This window comes from Ambystoma mexicanum, chromosome 4p (genome assembly GCF_040938575.1).
Source record: "Ambystoma mexicanum isolate Mex_15411 chromosome 4p, UKY_AmexF1_1, whole genome shotgun sequence".
Classification (NCBI taxonomy): Eukaryota; Metazoa; Chordata; class Amphibia; order Caudata; family Ambystomatidae; genus Ambystoma; species Ambystoma mexicanum.
In genome coordinates, this window is record NC_090927.1 from 620,702,729 (window position 1) to 620,721,126 (window position 18,398).

The following is an 18,398-nucleotide window of genomic DNA, read 5'->3' on the forward strand; positions in this document are numbered from 1 at the left end:
TCAGAGGCATGACTCATAAGACACTCATGCCGTGGCCTCAAGAGGGTCTATATCAAAACCAATTTTAGAGTTATGGAAGATGTACCAGAGTGAGAAAGAAGGTCCAGCCGAGAGGGAGTGGATGCTCAATCAGCATAAATGAGAGGGTAAAACACCTTTTGCACCTCTTTCCCCTCCTGAAGATAAGAGCGTACATACAGAGGAGAAGGGATTTAATTCTTTAAAGGAATTAAAAGCAGCATTGGGGTATGTTAGTCCAACATATGCGCCCACCGTTTATGGCAGCAAGGAAAATACGGAACAGAGCAAAAGCAGAGAAGGCAAAGATAAATCAACATGCAATGAAAGTAAACACCGTGATGAGAGAAAGGACCAGCAAGACAGACAAACAGAGGTAGAGGAAGAAGCAGACAAACAGAAAGAAATAAAGGATAAAGCTAAGGGAATGACAATAGCACATAATTAATGGATGGGAGGACAAATATTACTTAAGCTAGACGATAAGGGCATTGATGGGATTCAAGAAAGAGAGGAGAGAGAAGAGCGGGAAAAGAAAGAAAAGTAAGTGGAAAAATCAAACAAGAAAGAAAGTGATAAAGAATTCAGGGAAAGAAAAGAATGAAGAAGGTATGAGGCAAGGAAAGAAAAGGAGAGATTAGAAGAATAGAAACAAAAAGTGATAGAAGCCCAACCAATGAAAGTGCATAGGTTGCAAAGAAGGCAAAAGGAAGATGAAGTGAGGGAGATGAGGAGACGAGAAGAAGAAATTAACAGAAGTAGGGGATTCAAATATGATGAAATAGAAAATGTCATAGAAGCATAGTGCTGGTTGATGCACAAGAATGATTGGCGAAAGACATAGGGCCTCATTACACGGTAGGCGGTGAACCATGGCGCAATTAGCGCCATGGTTCATGCCGGTAAAATACTGGTACCGCCTTGGTGGAAAGGGGAATTACCGCCCCATTCCAAGGTTGGCGGGGCGGTAATTCCCCCTTCCACCATTGCCCTTCCCCATTCCCATTTTTGCCCCATAGGGCATAATGGGAATGGTGAAGGTGCTAATTACGGCACCGCAAATTGCGGTACCGTAATTAGCTCCCTGGGTCCCTTTGCGGTTTGGTTTTTAACGCCTGCAAAAAGCAGGCGTTAAAATCCCCAACCCGCAAAGGGACCTCGTAGTAAGGTGGTAAGGGTTTACCGGTACCAGTAAAATACCGGAACCGGTAAACCCTTACTGCCTACCGTGTAATGAGGCCCATAGAGTCACAACCGCCCGGTAGTGAGCTGCAAGGTATGACCATATCAGCATGGGCTGACAGGCAGGACAGAGAAGACATAGCGCAAAGACTTGGAAATTTATACAGGAAAATAAGGGATCCCTATTAAGGGGAACTGAAGGTAGATTAGATGACATCATAACAGATGAGTACAGAACATTGGGCCTCATTACGAGTTGGGCGCAAAGGGATACTGCGCACCGTTAAGGACATCGGTGCCAGTAATCCCTTTGCGCCCTATTCCGAGTTCCCTTAGCGGGTCCCTTCCTTAACACCTGGTCTGACCAGGCGTTAAGGACGGGACCCATTAAGGGACTTTAGAGCTAATAACGGATTGAAAATTGCGGTACCGTTATTAGCTACTTCCTCATTCCCATTGAGCCCTATGGGGGCTGAAATGGGAATGGGGAATGGTTTTTTCAATGGGGACTTACCAGTCCCTCCAAGGTCGGAATGGACCAGTAAGTCCCCTTTGAACCAGGTCGGACTCGGTACCAGTATGGGAGGTAGTCAAGGCGCAAATAGCGCCATGATTACCTCCATACTCGGAATGAGGCCCATTGTCTTTAAACAGATTAGATCTCGATGATACGGAAAAGGACAACAGTCAGACAAATTGGTGCATAATGATGTCAGATGAAGAAAGGGAGGAGCATTAGAGGGTGCGAAGAGAGGGCACATGCAAGAGAATCAAGTGTAGAAAGGGGGTTAAAATGGTCAGACCTGGAGAACCCTAAAGAAATAACACCAGAACCGACACCATATACTGAGCAACCATAAGCACAATAGTGCAGTACAGGGATATATACCCACCATATGTAAGTAGATTAAGATTACTACGAAGAAGGAGATAAACGGGCAAGACTAACCCCACCTGGAAGATGAGGAGTGTAGGCAAGTATGATTATGAACTGGGATTTTCACAATTCCCATTATTGGAGAAGGGGGAGGACAACCACAATATATACTGTGGACCCAGATGGATAAAGAAATTTCACATGTAAATTGCTGAGTTTAGCTTCTGTTGCAGGAAAATGGATTCATGATTTAAAGATAATGACATCAGGAATTATGTTAGCTATAGGTGATGTAAAAGGCTTGTTAGCAGCTATTCTAGGGGAGCGAACTGACAATATTTGAACACAAGCAGGATACGCAGGTGTGACTGTGCAGAACATGGCAAATGATGTTGCACCATTTAATAATTGCAGAGCAGACGTATGGCAGGTGCTCAGAGTGTAATATCCCTATACATCAGGCATGGTTGTGATCATGACTAGGAAAATAGGAGAGGATAAAGACCAAGTTGCTTATATTCAAGATATTCAAGATAGATGGCGTCCGGAGACTTGTGAACCGTGTAAAATTATTTCATCACATTTTGTGTCAGGGACTGAGCGAGCCAGTGCGATGGCAAGGGAAAAAATCCAGTGGGAATGAAAGCAAAGCCATGGCCAGAAATATAATTGACAATCGTGCATCACTGCCGATTAATGAAGGAGAAGAATAAAAAGAAAGTTGAGAATAGAAAGCAGGACTAAGCAAAGTTAGTCCTGAAGAAGTTGTCAAAAAGAGCCATAGAGTTAGCAGTATTGGCAAGTAATGAAGGACACAGGAGATGCAGTCAGGGGAGAAAAATACAATAAAAAAGAAGCTTTTCAGATAAAAAGGTGGTCACCTTCAGATAACAAGACAGGATTCCAGATGTGTGCAGTGGCAGATCCCTGTGCCGCAAATGCATTACCCATTTACGATCTGCAAGCAACCAACTTCAAAGAGACTAATAAAAAAACTGTGCTCTCAGGCTGGCCCAGAGTGACAAATTGCAAATGGCTTGGAGGAAGCCTAGCTCCTATTTACATTAACCTAAAGATTTAGGGCCTCATCATGAGTTGGGCAGTAACCTGGCGGTATTCCACTGGGGTACCGCCCACACTAATAGCGCTACCGCCAACTGGTCCGGTGCTATTAGTGCCAGATCACGGGTTCAGTGGAACGGTACTTCCCCATCCCCCATTGGGCCCATTAGGGAATTCCCCATTCCCCATTGGACCCAATGGGGAATTTTTCGGCGGTATTACTATCAGCGGTATTACACATGGTAATAGCGCCGAAAATGGGCTAATTCCTGGTGGATTTCCCTCTAGCTCAGAGCTGAGGTAAATACTACCAAGCCCGTGATTTTGCAGACCTTAAATGTGGCAGTAATAGCATTACCACTGCATTTTTGGGTTACCTCCCAACTCGTGATGACCCTGCTAATTTTAATTTGAAAGGACTATAACTTCAGCCTTTTTCTCAGCAACCACAGGTTGCAATTTTGTTGATATACAATTCATCCACCAGCGATTTAGCAAACTGCAATGGCAAGCTAACATGTGTTCTTGGCTGCTTTAAACATGTCTCGAATGTGAGAGTTAGCATTCTGGTGGAGGGTAAACTTAGGAATAGGGATAATAAATTGCATGTTCCTAATGATTATCCTTAGCAAAAATGGTGGAAAATTGCCAAATGGTTGTGCAACATGGTGCAGACCCAGCTGTTGTTTCATAAAATTTACCCTGATTAGCTGAATTGGAATATATATATATATATATATATATATATATATATATATATATATATATATATATATATATATATATATATATATATATATATATAATGGCAGTTACTAGTAAAAGTATGAAGTTTTGCCACATAACACATTTTTGTCAAAACTTTGACATGAGAACAAATGAGGATTGCAAACTGAAGCTGTCATATGTCTGTTCCAGACTGATAATCCAACCCTTAGAAAGGTGATGGATTTGGGAGGAGAGAGGAGAGTAACTGTCCAATCCTATGTACGAGAACTCTTGCAGGGTACTCCCCAAGATTGTCAACTTGATGGTGTCATCACTGCTATGCACTACGAGGAAGGTAGAGAGATGCTGAAACTTTCCATCTGATGGCCTCAAGGAATCACCAACGGAAATTGCATCTAGGTGGAGCTGTCTATTGCTGGGAGGCCTAAAAAAGGAGACTGCACTCTGTGGTGATGAGCTGGGGACCATCCTTGAGAGTGGAGTAACCAAGTCCTGCCCTATCCTTCCAGGGTGTCCTGACATGCAGCTGGCTTTCCTGAACTTTAAACAGAGGTTTTTTTATGTATGAATAATTGAACCCTTTGCAAGCAAAAGGTGGGTGCATCTGCTGGCCTTAAATCCTTTCACTTTTTAGCGGGCTGGGTTTGGGGGGCAAAACTTGTAGATCATTAGTCTATTTAACTAAATAATATGAATGTAATGAATTCCCCTTGGCAGAACACCACAAGGTGATTTTTGGTAAAATTCAAAATTAACAAAGCTCATCCCCAGTGTGCACTGAAAACCATAGAATGTAATTTCATTGGGTGATCCTATTTATCATGTTGACGCCTAATTCTTTAGGAACAGCAGTGTCTTTGTCCCTAAAAAAATCTATAGACTGCCAGTTTAACCAACACAGGCCTTTAAGTGGAGGAGGATTTGAAATCTGAAATTCTTCAATCATCTCAATTTTTGCTGTCCAACTTCACCAACACATGCCTTTAAGTGGAGGGGGGTCTAACATCCAAGTTTCTTCAATCCTCCTACTTTTTATGTCTGATGTCCCGCAACACAGACCAAAGTAGGGGGGTCTGAAAAACAAACTGCTAAATAACCCCTGTGTTTATTTTTGAGATAATGGGCCTCATTACAAGTATGGCGGTAAGGCAACAACAGCGCTTGTATCGCTACCGGCACTGTTGCTACTGTACTGCCATAATATGAGTCCTGCTCGCGGGTGCCCATGCAGCCACCAGGTCTGACCTGGTGGCTGTACCGGCACCCACGAGCAGAACATGATGGTAGCACAGGTATCGTGATTAACGGTATCATTTTTCCTGCGCCCAGAAAAGGGCAATTACCAAGTCCGGCAAGGTCATAATGACCCGGTAATTGCCCTTTTTTGGGTGCCAGAAAAAAATGAATATGGCGGCGGCACCGCTACCGCCAGCCTCTTAATGAGGCCCAATGTGTTGGTGAAATGATAATTACTATATCCATTAGCACAAATGTGTAAAACTAAACTACTGGCCTTTTAAGTGTGCAGGAAAACCGAAATTGCACAGCATTGCATATATAATTGATTTTTGTTTATTGATCAGTTTAATTATTTCTTGAAGTAAAATTAGTTGAAAGTAAATCATTATGATGTGTGTTCTTTTCAACCCACTCGTGTCATTTATTTATGTTAAGAGAATTGTATTGTGTTGTGCCACTGATAAACTGGTGTTTGATGTTTTAGTGCGATTTGTTTTAAAATCTAATTCAGATTAATAATATATTTCCTGTACACCGGCCTGGTTCTTGGCTCATTGGTTGCTCAGGGGCAGGGATCCAAGGGATTTGGAAAGAAATAGGGCTGAATAAAAGAACTAACATTAAACCGTTTATTGTGTGACGCCTAGATTGAGGAGGGTAGAAATTCCCTGCGTTGAGGGTGGCTTCTCAATAAACCATTGCAGGCAGGCGATACATGGTGGCAGTCTTCCCGGACATGCACAAGAGAGGGAGATTGCAGGGTTGAGTCCTGAAGAGTAGAGGAGAAGATGGGGTGATGAGGTTCTTATAGTAAGATATTTTTGCATGACAGAGAAATGTAAGTCATAGTATCAGTAATGAGTGGACAGGGTAGAGATATCTTTGTGAGGAAGATTCCTGCAGCTGTTAATAGAGTTAATAGAGTTGGCAGTTAAGGATGTGTTAGATTACATGAATAAATGAAAGGAGAAGCCAAATAAAATGAGTCCAGTGCAAAGGAGTTGGCAGAAGAAAGAAGAGCATATATCAAGGTGACGAGTGGGAGTACATTTCTTAGATGAAAGAAGAACCTGAAAGCTATGAAGCTGATCCGAATGTGAGGGGGAGAGTGCATATGAAATGGTAGAGGAGTAAGGCAAATGTAAGGAGCATGAAAGGTGAGTGAGACATTGATGGGATAAATATGGTAATTAGGGAAGATAAGGTTGAGATAGTAACCAGATGTATGAGAGAGGTTGTTTGTATTTGGTTCACGAGCAAAGGGGTTCTAATGAAAAGAGAATGAGCAGGTGAATATGCCGTGTGTTAGGGAGAATTCTCATTTTTATGCTAATTCCCTTCAACCTACGAGATCCCCAGCTCTTTTGTTGGACTTAGGACTTTTTAATTTGAACCTTTAGTCCTTTTTCTCACTCTCTCATGTGTTTTTAACTGATTTTGATTATGTGTTTTTACTGTTTATGGTGTCTGACAAACTCCATAGGCATCTACTAGTTGTATGGTGGCACACAGCACCTTCAGTGCAGTGTCACAGAGAAATCCTTTAGATTCCTCATAATGTTAAAATACCTTTTCTTGTGTGAACTACAGTTCCCAAGAATAGTAAAGTGAAATTGATGTTACCTTTTCTCTTTGTAGGTTCAACACACACCATCTTATGTGGAGTACTGGGGTTACCTAGTAGCCCCTTATCCTACACTCTCATGTAAAATGTTTATGTTACCCTCACTACATTAAATCGCTGGTGGCAGTGGTTTACTTTTCCTACCGTTGTGTTTTTCTACCGCAGGCTGAACCCTCAGCTGCAGTTCATCACATATGGGTGACCATTTTTTCAAAAAGGCCCCTGACTTATTTTTCCGCCATTTTCTGTTTGTCAGGTCCTTCTTGGGTTTTGCTGTGTGCTTAGAGACAGATTCAAACCCTTTGTTTTTTCTGCCTTTGGTGGGCTTCAGCCCTGAAGTCTACTTCTGGCTCCAGTGTTTCTGGAAGCACAGGGTGTGAGTGAGGGTCCCGAAACTCCCCTGTCCTTTGTCTCTAGGAATGCCTAAATGCAACCAGTCCTGATTGGCTGGCTGGCTGCCCTTCTGTGTGATTGACAGCTAGGCTGTGCATGAATGGGATAAACCTGCTTAAAAGGCGAGGGTTTTGGGACTAGAGGCAGAGTCAACCACTGCGAGAAACACCCGATGAAGAAACCGTGAACGAAGCTTGCTGCATCCTCCTGGACTTTGAATTGCTCAGTGGAGCCCTACTGATTTTTTTAAACTCCTTTTTCATTTCGACAGAGAAGCTCCGGAAGGGACGACTTATCCCCTTGGGTTACTGGGACCAACTAACCCCAAGACAAACTCCACTGGACCATCTCTCCAGACTGGCTGTACTTCTTCATTGCTGTAAGATCCGAATGCCAGGGTCCGAATAATCCGTAGTAGAGTCAAACGTCTGATGCGATAACAAATCTAGCTAGAAACTTTAGGAGTCTCCTAAGTACCCTCCAGCAGCAGGACGACCAGATCCCGAGTCCACTCACCAGAATGCAGGACCAAAGGAGTGTAGGAAGCCCAACCGGCATTCGAGATCCACAACAGTGCTGTTTGCTAAGCACTGAAACCGCGAAGTGCAGCTGAACCGAAAAGAGGCCGTAGCTGCCGACGGCCTCCCAAGAACCACTGCAGGAGCCCTCCAGAGGTCCTCCCTCTTGTCCCGATGCCTGGGACTCAGGAACAAGGGTCTGCACCTCTGTAGCAAGACAGAATCCAGCTGGACCACTCTTCTTCAAACCAGAGGTACTGTTTAGGTTTGGGGTACTTAGCTCATTGTCTTTTTCGCTGTGCCTTTCTCAGCTGGGATTTGCATTAGCTTAATTTTAGAATTGAGTCAAACTCTTTTTCTCACAGGCTTAACAGCTTGTGACCCTACACGTGATTTTCTACAAACTTTCTGACTGTTTCTGATCAAAGAAGTGCCTCATTAGTGTGATATATAAATGCCCTTACTGTCCTTGTGATTGAAGTCACCTCAGGGTGTAGAAATTGTGTAAGAAGCATATCCAAAGAGTATCCACTAACTTGTTCTGATTCTGAAAAAGTAATTTTAAAGTATATTTACATTGTTGCATGAATTGCCTTTTTAAAGAACGCTTCTTTAAAAATTGATGTTAATTAAATAAATAACTATTTATAACAGAAACCTTGAGTGTAAGTGTTACTTGGTTACTTGTATTTATGGATTTCATTGGTGCAGCTCTACTGCCCATATTTACCCCTCTTGAGATAGGCCTGGCTGCTCAGTCACACTATCAACTTGTGTAGTACAGACCTATAACTAAAGGTGGCTTACCTAATCACAAGTGTTGTCTAGTCTCACACAGTGTGACTGCATCAATTCTTACCTAACACAGTGCTTCTCCTTACTGCTATTCCTTTCTTCAAATTTAATGTTATACTTGTTGTGGTGGATCAGGAGAAGGACAAGAACTCTGATCTTCCATGTTTAGACATGCTTTATTAAAAGAAAAATGAAAACTCCTGACTTTCCCTAAATCATGGGTTTTCCCTACCTAACTAAAACTAACTAGGGTGCTTGTCAGTTATCAGTGAGTCCAAAAGGAAGGTCTGTCAACTGTCCAAACTAGTCTAATCTGTCACTGCCACTATAAAAGAATGAAGGCAAGGGCAAATGACTACCTTATTCCATGGCTGCTTCTCAACAGGTTTACTTTAGTAAAGAATTCATAGGTAGTTTTTGGCAACTACATTTATCAAATCATATAGTTCAGATATTGGGCTCTTCAACTTTTCCGCAGTATCCTTTACACTTGGTTTCTCCCTCTCTGTTTTACTCTTCTGCCTTGGGACCTTTGCTGTTTCTGTTCCTCTCTCCCCTAGGGGCAATTCCGTTCTTTCCTTGTTTATTAATTTTGAGAAAATGTTTCTCTACTCAGTGTATAATCTTTTTCCTGGCTTGGCCAGGTAGGACTGTTCCATAATGATTCTCACTTTCCAATGCTTAGTAGTTACTGGGACACAAATGAGTGTTTCAGTAATGATTCTCACTCCATTCCCATACATGGCAGTAACTGAGATGAATAGGAGTGTTCGCTAACGATTCTCACTGTTTTCCAAAATGTGGTAGTTACTGGGATGAGTAGGAGTAGTCCAGTAATGATTCTCACTCATTTCCAACACTTGGTGATTACTGGGGCGAGTATGAGTGTTCCAGTAATGATTCCCACGTCTTCCCAACTCTTGGTAATTACTGGGGTGTGTCGAAGTGTTCCAGTAATGATTCTCACTCTTTTCCAACATTTGGTAATTACAGGGATGAGTATGAGTGTTCTACTTGTTATTATCGATTCTCCAACATGGTTTCCAGCTCTCCCTGTTATCTTTCTGCCTCAGGGACTGTATCATTGGGCTTGTGGTCTGCACAACGTCTTCTTCAGTGGATGTCAGGTTGGCTTGTCAGATTTTTGTTTCCTCTTCATTCATCACACTCCGCAGTGCCTTCAGGAAAGAGGTCTCTGAATTGTTTAGGGACTCCCAAGTCCACCAAGATTTCGTCATGCCACCACTTCTCACTCTGCTGCTCCTTGTACCTTCTTTCAGTCATTGGGCTTCTCCAGTTGCAGATTCTCCTGAGCACAAGATACCCAGCCTGCTATACCAGTTGCTCTCTGCACCTGAAACCATGCGTTGCTGCCTCCTTCAGCTACTCTCTCACACCGGGTTTGGATTTTCCTGGCATCTCTCTACTCCCATGTCTCCTCCTCTCTGACCTATGATGTGGAAAAGCAGCAGACAAAAGTGAGAGTCAAAGTATATATTTTGGAAGTGAAGTGAAACCAAAATCAGTAGCATTTGGCCCCTATTTGCTGCAGGCCATTTGCCGAATAACCACTTTTCATGAACAGAGTCACAGTACTTTTACCTCACCCATTGTCTTCTGTATGTTTTCATATGCTGTTGAGTGTAGAGAGGGCATGGCAGGCATTCCCTTGGTCGGCAGAGGGAGTGAAAGAGGCCCGAAAACAGGTGAGGTTGCAGGTGGGATGGAGTCATGGCTGGAGGGGATGGGGTTTTGCAGGGGACTCATCCCACGTAAGCAGTGGGAGAGGGTGGAGAAGTAGGGGAATGTGGAGTGTAATCAAAAGCCCCCAAAGCAACATAACTAAAGCACCATGTGCAGAATTTTAATTCACAAAGGCAGAGGAAATTCAGCTGTCCCTTTAACACGAAAAACAGGATTTTTAAACACTGACACCAACACAGCTTTTTGTGTGTGTTTGCAAGTCAAAGCAAGACATGAGAAAAATCTTCCCTTGGCAACATAAAGATGTCAGGGAAAAGACATGGGGCCTCATTATGAGGTTGGAGGTAGCCTTGCCAGTTTTACCGGCAAGGCTACCTCCAAACTCGCATCCGGTAATTGCCCTTTCACGGGTGCTGGGCCTGGTACATCCCCATTCCCATTGAGCCCCATAAGGTGACCTGGTGGCTGCAAGGACCCCCGCGAGCAGAACTCCTAATATGGCGGTACGTAGCAACGGTGCCAGTAGCGATACCAGCATTGTTGTTGCCTTACTGCCATACTTGTAATGAGGTCCATGGTGCGTGTAAAAAAGATGTAATGCATATTATGCTTCACATGAAAAATACTGACAACAAGGGAAAAGAAACATGTTGTTCTATGGTCCACATGAAGATTCCCTTAGTCCCAAGGCAGACTCTTTTCTCTTGCTGGTGGGAAAACTTTGCAAGAACTCTCCCACTGCAAGCCTGGCCTGTACTTACCCCCAGCTATCAACGGCTGCAATACAGTGTGGCTGCAAGAGGTGTTGAAAACATACTTTCCCTAGACCTGGTGTCTTTGAAATGGCTGTTCTGAGCAGGCCAAAGGCTGTGGCTGGTTCATGCCCAGAATGTAGGGGGTTGGTGTGAACACAGTTACAATAATCAAGGCTGAAAAATACAAGAACATTTATTTATTTATCTTCTTATAATGCACCGGAGCATGCAGGCATCAGGGTTCAAAATAGAATCTTTTCAGATCAAAAGGGAGTCAACTTCAGATAAGAAGACAGGATTTCAGATGTGTGCAGTGGGGGATCCCTGGCAGCAAATGCATCCCCCATTTACGATTTGCAAGCAACCGACTTCAAAGAAATTAATTAAAAAAAACTCTGGTCACAACCCAGTCCAGAATGGCAAACGACAAATGGCTTGGAGGAAGCCAAGCTCCTATTTAAATTAACCTAAAGATTTAATATTAATTTAAAAGAACTATTATAACTTCAGCCTTTTTCTCAAAAACCACACTTCGCACTGTTTACGCGTATGTTTCATGATTTAGATAAATTCCAGGCAATTTTGTTTGTGATTTAGCAAATTCTAATGGCAAGCTAACATGTGTTCCTGGCTGCATTTAACAGGTCCCGAATGTGAGGGTTTATGTGCTGGTGGAGGGTAAAATTAGGAATATGGATAATGAATTGCATGTTCCTAACGATTATGCTTTCTGCAATAACAGTGACAAATTGATAAATGTTCGTGCAACATGGTGCAGACCTAGCTGTTGTTTTATTACATAGACCTTGATTAGCTGAATTGGAAAATATATATTTTATGGCAGTTACTAGTAAAACTATGAAGTTTGGCCACATAACTAGTTTTTGACAAAACCTTGACATGAGAACACATGGGGATTGCTAATGGATGCTGCCATATGCCTGCTCCAGACTCCTAAACCAATCCTTAGAGAGGGAATGGAATTTGGAGGAGAGAGAAGGGTAACTGTCAATCCTATTTACGAGAACTCTTGCAGTGTACTCCCCAAGATTGTAAACTTGATGGTGTCATCACTGTTATATTAAGTGGATGCACTATGAGGAAGTGAGAAAGCTCCTGAAACTTACCATCTGACAGCCTCACAGACTCACCAAGGGAGATTGCATCTTGGTGGAGCTGTCTATTGCTAGGGAAGCCTGAAAAAGCTGACTGGGCTCTGTGATGAAGAACTGGGGCCCATCCTTGAGAGTGGAGTGACCAAACCCCTGCCCTGTTTTTCCAGGGGGTCCTGACATACATCTGGCTTTCCTGAACTTTAAAAAGAGTTTTACTATGTAAGAAGATTTTAACCCTTTGCAACCAAAAGGTGGGGGGTCTGTTGGCCTGAAATTATTTCCCTTTATAGCAGGCAGGGTGCGGGGGTAAAAACGGTGTAGATCCTTAGTCTATTTAACTAAAGACTATTAATGTAATTAATTCCCCTTGGCAGAACACCAAAGAGTGATTATGTTTGGTAAAATTCAAAATTAACGAAGCTCATTCCCAGTGTGCACTGAAAACTATAGACTGTAATTTCATTGGGTGATAATATTTATCCTGTTGAAGCTGAGTTCTTTGGGAACAGGGGTGTCTTTTTCCTTAAAAAAAGAATCTCTAAACTGCCAGCTTGCCCAACACAGTCCTTTTAGTGGAGGAGGATCTGAAATCCAAAATTCTCAAATGATCCCAATGTTTGAAATTCAGCATCCCCAACACATGCCTTTAAGTGGAGGGGGGTCTGAAATCCAAAATTCTCCAATCATCCCAATTGTTGCTGTCCAACTTCCTAACACAGACCTTTAAGTGGAGGGAGGGGGGGGTTTTGACATCCAAAATTCTTCAATCATCTACTTTTTCTGTCCGACTTTCCCAACACAGACCAACGTAGGGGGGTCTGAAAAACGAACATCTAAATCACCCTGTGTTTATTTTAAAGCGAGTGGGTTGAGTGAAATAATAATTGCTATATGCATTAGCGCATATTTGTAAAACTAGACTGCTAGCCTTTTAAGCTTGCAGGAAAATCCAATTTGCACAGCATTGCATACTTAATTGATTTTTGTTCATTGATCAGTTTAATTATTTCTTGAAGTGAAATTAGTAGGAAGTATAGAATTGTGATGTGTGTTCTTTTCAACACACTGGGCCTCATTACGACCCTGGCGCTAAGTGTTTAACGGTGCCGTAAAAGGCTGCGGCGCTGTTAAACACTTAGCACCTTACTGCGAGGTCCCTTTGCAGGACCCGACCTTAACGGCTGGTGTACACCAGCCGTTAAAGTAGGGTCCCGCAAAGGGACCTTGGTGCTAAGTACAGTACCGCAACTTGCGGTACCGTACTTAGCACCTTCCCCATTCCCATAGAGCCCTATGGGGCGAAAATGGGAATGGGGAAGGACCATGGTTCAATGTGGAATTACCGCCCCGCCAACCTTGGAATGGGGTGGTAATTCCCCATTGAACCATGGCGGACCCGTTACAACACCGGCACCAACCATGGTGCTAATAGCGCCATTGTTTAGCGCTGGTGTTGTAATGAGGGCCACTGTGTTATTTATTTATGTTGCAAGAAAGTTATTGTGTTGTGCCACTGATAAGTGGTGCTTGACCTTTTAGTGTGATTTTCTTTAACATCTAATGGAAAAACATATTTCCTGTACACCGGCCTGGTTCTTGGCTCATTGGTTTCTCAGGGACAGAGATCCAAGGGGTGTTAGATGAATTGGAGATAGGGCTGAATAAAAGAACTAACATTAAACCGTTTTTTGTGTGATGCATACATTGGCGAGGGAAGGAATTCTCTCTGGTTCACTTGCCTTTGATTTGTATCCATAGTACGCCCTGGAGATGGACATTATATGCATCCTTCTCCTCTGTGCAGGTGGGAGAAAGGGGTCAAACATAGAGTACAGGCAGTTTCAGTAAGCATCAAGTACTAGAGCAGGAGCACCACAGCAGACACTATGGGGCGCTCAGTGCTGTCTGAGGCGTTCCGCATAAATAGTCTAGAGGGTGAATTGCTCAATAGAACACAGAACTAGAATGTTTTGCATACTTCAATGATTCAATGGCACGACTGAAAAAATTAGATTTTAATTTTTGTTTTTAATATATTCCCATAACAAATCAAACGTATGCACAATGTTCTGCTACATTGCATGAAACTCAGAGAATGTCATAGGGTTGTCAAAGTTGTGAAAGACATATGGCCTCATTAGGACCCTGGCACTAAGTGTTTAACAGCGCTGTAAAAGGCTGCAGCGCCGTTAAATACTTAGCGCCTTACTACGAGGTCCCTTTGCGGGACCCGACCTGAACGGCTGGTATAGACTAGCCGTTAAAGTAGGGACCTGCAAAGGGACCTTGGTGCTAAGTACGGTACCGCAATTTGCGGTACCATACTTACCGCCTTCCCCATTCCCATAGAGCCCTATGGGGCGAAAATGGGAATGGGGAAGGGCCATGGTTCAATGGGGAATTACCGCCCCGCCAACCTTGGAATGGGGTGGTAACCATGGCGGACCAGTTACAACACCGGCACCAACCATGGTGCTAATAGCGCCATGGTTTAGCGGCGGTGTTGTAATGAGGGCCATAGTCCCCAAGATTTGCTCATGTGACACAATGGTGGTTTTAGATTTTTGTTAAAGAAAGGCATTTTAAAACAGACATTTTAGAAGAGTAGTTTTCCCTGCTTTCCAATTAACACTGAAGTAGTATGACAATGCTGGAATATCACAAAATGATGATGACTGCAAGCTCATTATAAGTTTCCCGGTATCCTGCCAGTAATTCCGGCGGGATACCGGGAAACTGACCTATCATTTCCGGCACCTGATATCCCGGTGTTACCAGGATAGTCCATGTGCCGGCAACAGCAGTAAATCCCCATGATGCAGAGGATTGCTGGTATTTCCAGTACTCGTAATACCTGTGCCAGAAAGCCTGGCTGTTTTTTACCGATGGGGGCCTGATTTACCTCCAACTCTTGACTGGAGGTAAATCAGTGACCCCCACCAGCAAACTTGTACTTTTGCGGTGCAGGAAAAGTAACTGTGGCGGAATTACCAGCACTTTTACCAGCACTTTTCCCACACAGCAAAAGTTAGAATGATCCGTGGACTCAGTTATGAAACATGTGTAATAATGCCAACTGAATGTTTCAATGTTCCTCAATATGTAGTTACGTTATCTCCCTAAACGTTATGCGGATTCCATACTTGTCAAAGGTAAGGGGAGAATGACAGAGCGCAGTGAAACATACGCATTGTAGACGAAACTGTGGAACCTGCATGCATTTTGAGCGTGCACAGAGAGAATGTGCAGGTAGTCGTCAAATTGTGCATGTGCAAACAGCGTTTGCAAATGTTCATGTTCAAAAGGAATTTGTGTTGCTCATTTGTTTACCATCCAGTTCCATGAGCTGTTATGGTGGAGAAAGAACAAAGGCTCCTTTAAGGAGGAGGGACTTGGGATGAAGGGAGGGAAGTGGGAGGAGGGAGGAAGGCGGGGCATGGGAGGATAGGGACAGTTGTAAAGAGGCGTTATAAAGGGGGGAAGGTTTGAATGTATCCTGGCACCCGTGTCATGTATTCAGACTACATAGTGAAGCCCAACAGGATCCTCGTTACCGAAATGTAGCAATGTTGAACAACGAGACAATTTTCCCAGTGCAAATGCATTCTTTCAATGCATTATACGCCAGGTCAATGACTGCCCAATCTTTATCCTAGTGCTAATAATATGCATAGTTGAACTTGCACCGTGTCAACGTTTAGCTAACGAGGCCCTAAAACGCACAGGGCATATCCTTAGCGGTCGTCAATCATTTATGCATTAAGCGTTCCTCGTGATAAGGGCGTTATTCCACAATGTTGCCTTTCATTGCAGGTTACAATTCAGTAACATATGCGTCTCTTACAGAACAACTTGTGCAAGCCTGGAGTGATGGAATCAAAGCCCGTCCTTGTGGTCCATGGCGGTGCTTGGGCAATACCGGATGACCTGGCCGCGGAGAGTGTACTGGGCGTTAAACATGCAGCAAAACTTGGATTTGCAGTTCTTGCAGGAGGAGGGGGTGCGGTCGAAGCTGTAGAAGCTGCAGTGAGAGTGCTAGAAGACAACCCCGCATTTGATGCAGGTATGACACCACAGCAATGATTTCTTCTCACTTCTCTTCAGAATTGTATTATACATGACTAGAATTCAGTTCCCCAGTTTGCACAGAAATGCATTAATCTATATAGGGCCTCATTACGAGGTAGGAGGTAGCCATGGTGCTAGGAGCACCATGGCTACCCCCTTACCGTATTCTGGGTCCGGGTTCCCGAAATAGGGACTTACCGGGCCATTCCAACCTTGGAGGACATGGTAAGTCCCCATTCCGGAACCATTCCCCATTCGAGCCCCCATAGGGCTCAATGGGAATGGGGATGGAGCTAATAACGGTACCGCAATTTGCGGTACCGTTGTTAGCTCTGAAGTCCCTTAACAGGTCCCTTCCATAATGCCTGGTAAAACCGGACATTAAGGAAGGGACCCGCTAAGGGACCTCGGAAAAGGGTGGTAAGGGATTACTGGCACCGGTGTCCTTACCGGTGCAGGTAATCCCTTACCACCTACCTCGTAATGAGGCCCATATGTATTTATATAATGTGCTTAAACTACATATTGGACCTCATTATGACCCTGGCGCTAATGGGTTAACGGCGCAATAAAAGGCTGCGGTGTCGTTAACCCATTAGCGCCTTACGACGTGGTCCCTTTACGGGACCCGACCTGAACGGCTGGTCTCGAACAGTCGTTAAAGTAGGGACCCGAAAAGGGACCTTGGTGCTAAGTACGGTACCGCTTAGCGCTTTCCCCAGTCCCATTGAGCCCTATGGGGCAAAAATTGGAATGGGGAAGGTCCAATGTTCAATGGGAAATTACCACCCCGCCAACCTTGGAATGGGGTGGCAATTCCCCATTGAACCATGGCGGACCCGTTACAACACCGGCACCAACCATGGTGCTAATAGCGCCATGGTTTAGCGCCAGTATCGTAATGAGGTATATTGTAAACCTGAGCTGCCCACAACAACAGAATTGTATCTAATCATGGGGTGGGGTGCTGGTGGGATTAGGAAGGTTACTTCACCATAAAATATCAGTGTGGCATCAGTTAATTTCATGTATGCATATAACAAAATGAGCGTTAGAAATACATAAAGACTCACGGGGAGTTGCTATAGGTTTGGGGAGGAGGGATTCTGAGGAAATGGTTGCCGGCAGCAATTACCATTATCGCGTGTGGTAATTTGAGCAGCATCGTCCGGCTGCACATTATAAGTTTACTGCTGCAAAAGTAGGAAAAAAAGAGGTAACCCTCGGAATAGTGTACATGTAAGTATTGTTGTTACATGTACACAATATTGTAAACATAGTGGTGGAGGACATTTTAGAAAACACAATTCATTCTGAATCAAGCCCACTGAAGAGACATTCAGCAGCACTGGTGGGTTCGGGTTGTAACTCCCAAGATGCCAGACAGCAGAATGCCAAATGTACTGACCAGGAATTACAGACCCTGCTGCCGAACATTGCAAAGGAGGCAACAATAATCTTTGGTCATATAATGGCAAACTTCTATTTCCCACGAGTGCGTCCTGGGCCATTGCATTTGTGAGCAGGTTACCTGTCATTTATATAGCACGTTTATCCGAAGTGTTTTAAATAGAACACATTTACATACGTTATTACCCAATCACAATTGGTGATCACTTTATCGACCTAAGAAGGATTAAAGACTGAGTTGATTTTGCTGGGATTTGAACCTGCAACCTGCAGATCAAACAGAGATCACAGCAAGAAGCGCAGAACCTGTTGAACTATCTTACTGCTGTTTCCACTCACCCCAGGAACTTGTAGGAGATGGAAAAGCAATGGAAGGACCTCAAACATAAAGTGCAGGGAATTGTGACTGTGCATTGGTTGAAACCAAATGCTCGGGGATGTGGACGTGGGCCTCCCTTGGTAATGTGCCCTGCGGGGAGAAGACAATCTCGGTGCTAGACCTCAGACGGATTGAGGGATTCAGCAGCCAAGACAACTGGTATGGCCCGTCTACAGCTGGAGTCGAGTAAATATATAGATCACAGCATTAGTGTGCATGTGTAAACTAAGTGTATGCCTCCATCTGAGAACATCACCACATTTCAAGTGTGGAACAACACGCCTATTCTACCCAACACAGCTCATGCAATCAATAGATAAACACACATCTAGTTTTACACATGCCTTTCAAAAGGGCATAGAGTGACATGCAGAACAACTGTGCTCATCATGTCCAGTGCATGTGCACCATGTTGACCCCAGCCAGAGTGCCTCACACACAACCCATGCACGGTGAAATGAGTAATGTTCTTTACTAACAAAGGGTTCTCAAAATGGAAAGTGATCAAATGCAGTCTGTGCATCTATGTG

At 43.8% G+C, this 18,398-nt stretch overlaps 1 protein-coding gene across 1 annotated transcript in view; it reads left to right on the forward strand.

Moving 5' to 3' along the window:
* The window catches only part of LOC138453393 (isoaspartyl peptidase/L-asparaginase-like), a 1,349,814-nt gene that overhangs the window by 349,854 nt on the left and 981,562 nt on the right, over positions 1-18,398 (forward strand). The window contains exon 2 of the mRNA XM_069606189.1: positions 15,858-16,074. Coding sequence (XP_069462290.1) covers positions 15,858-16,074 — 217 coding nt within the window. The remainder of the gene's footprint in view (positions 1-15,857; positions 16,075-18,398) is intronic.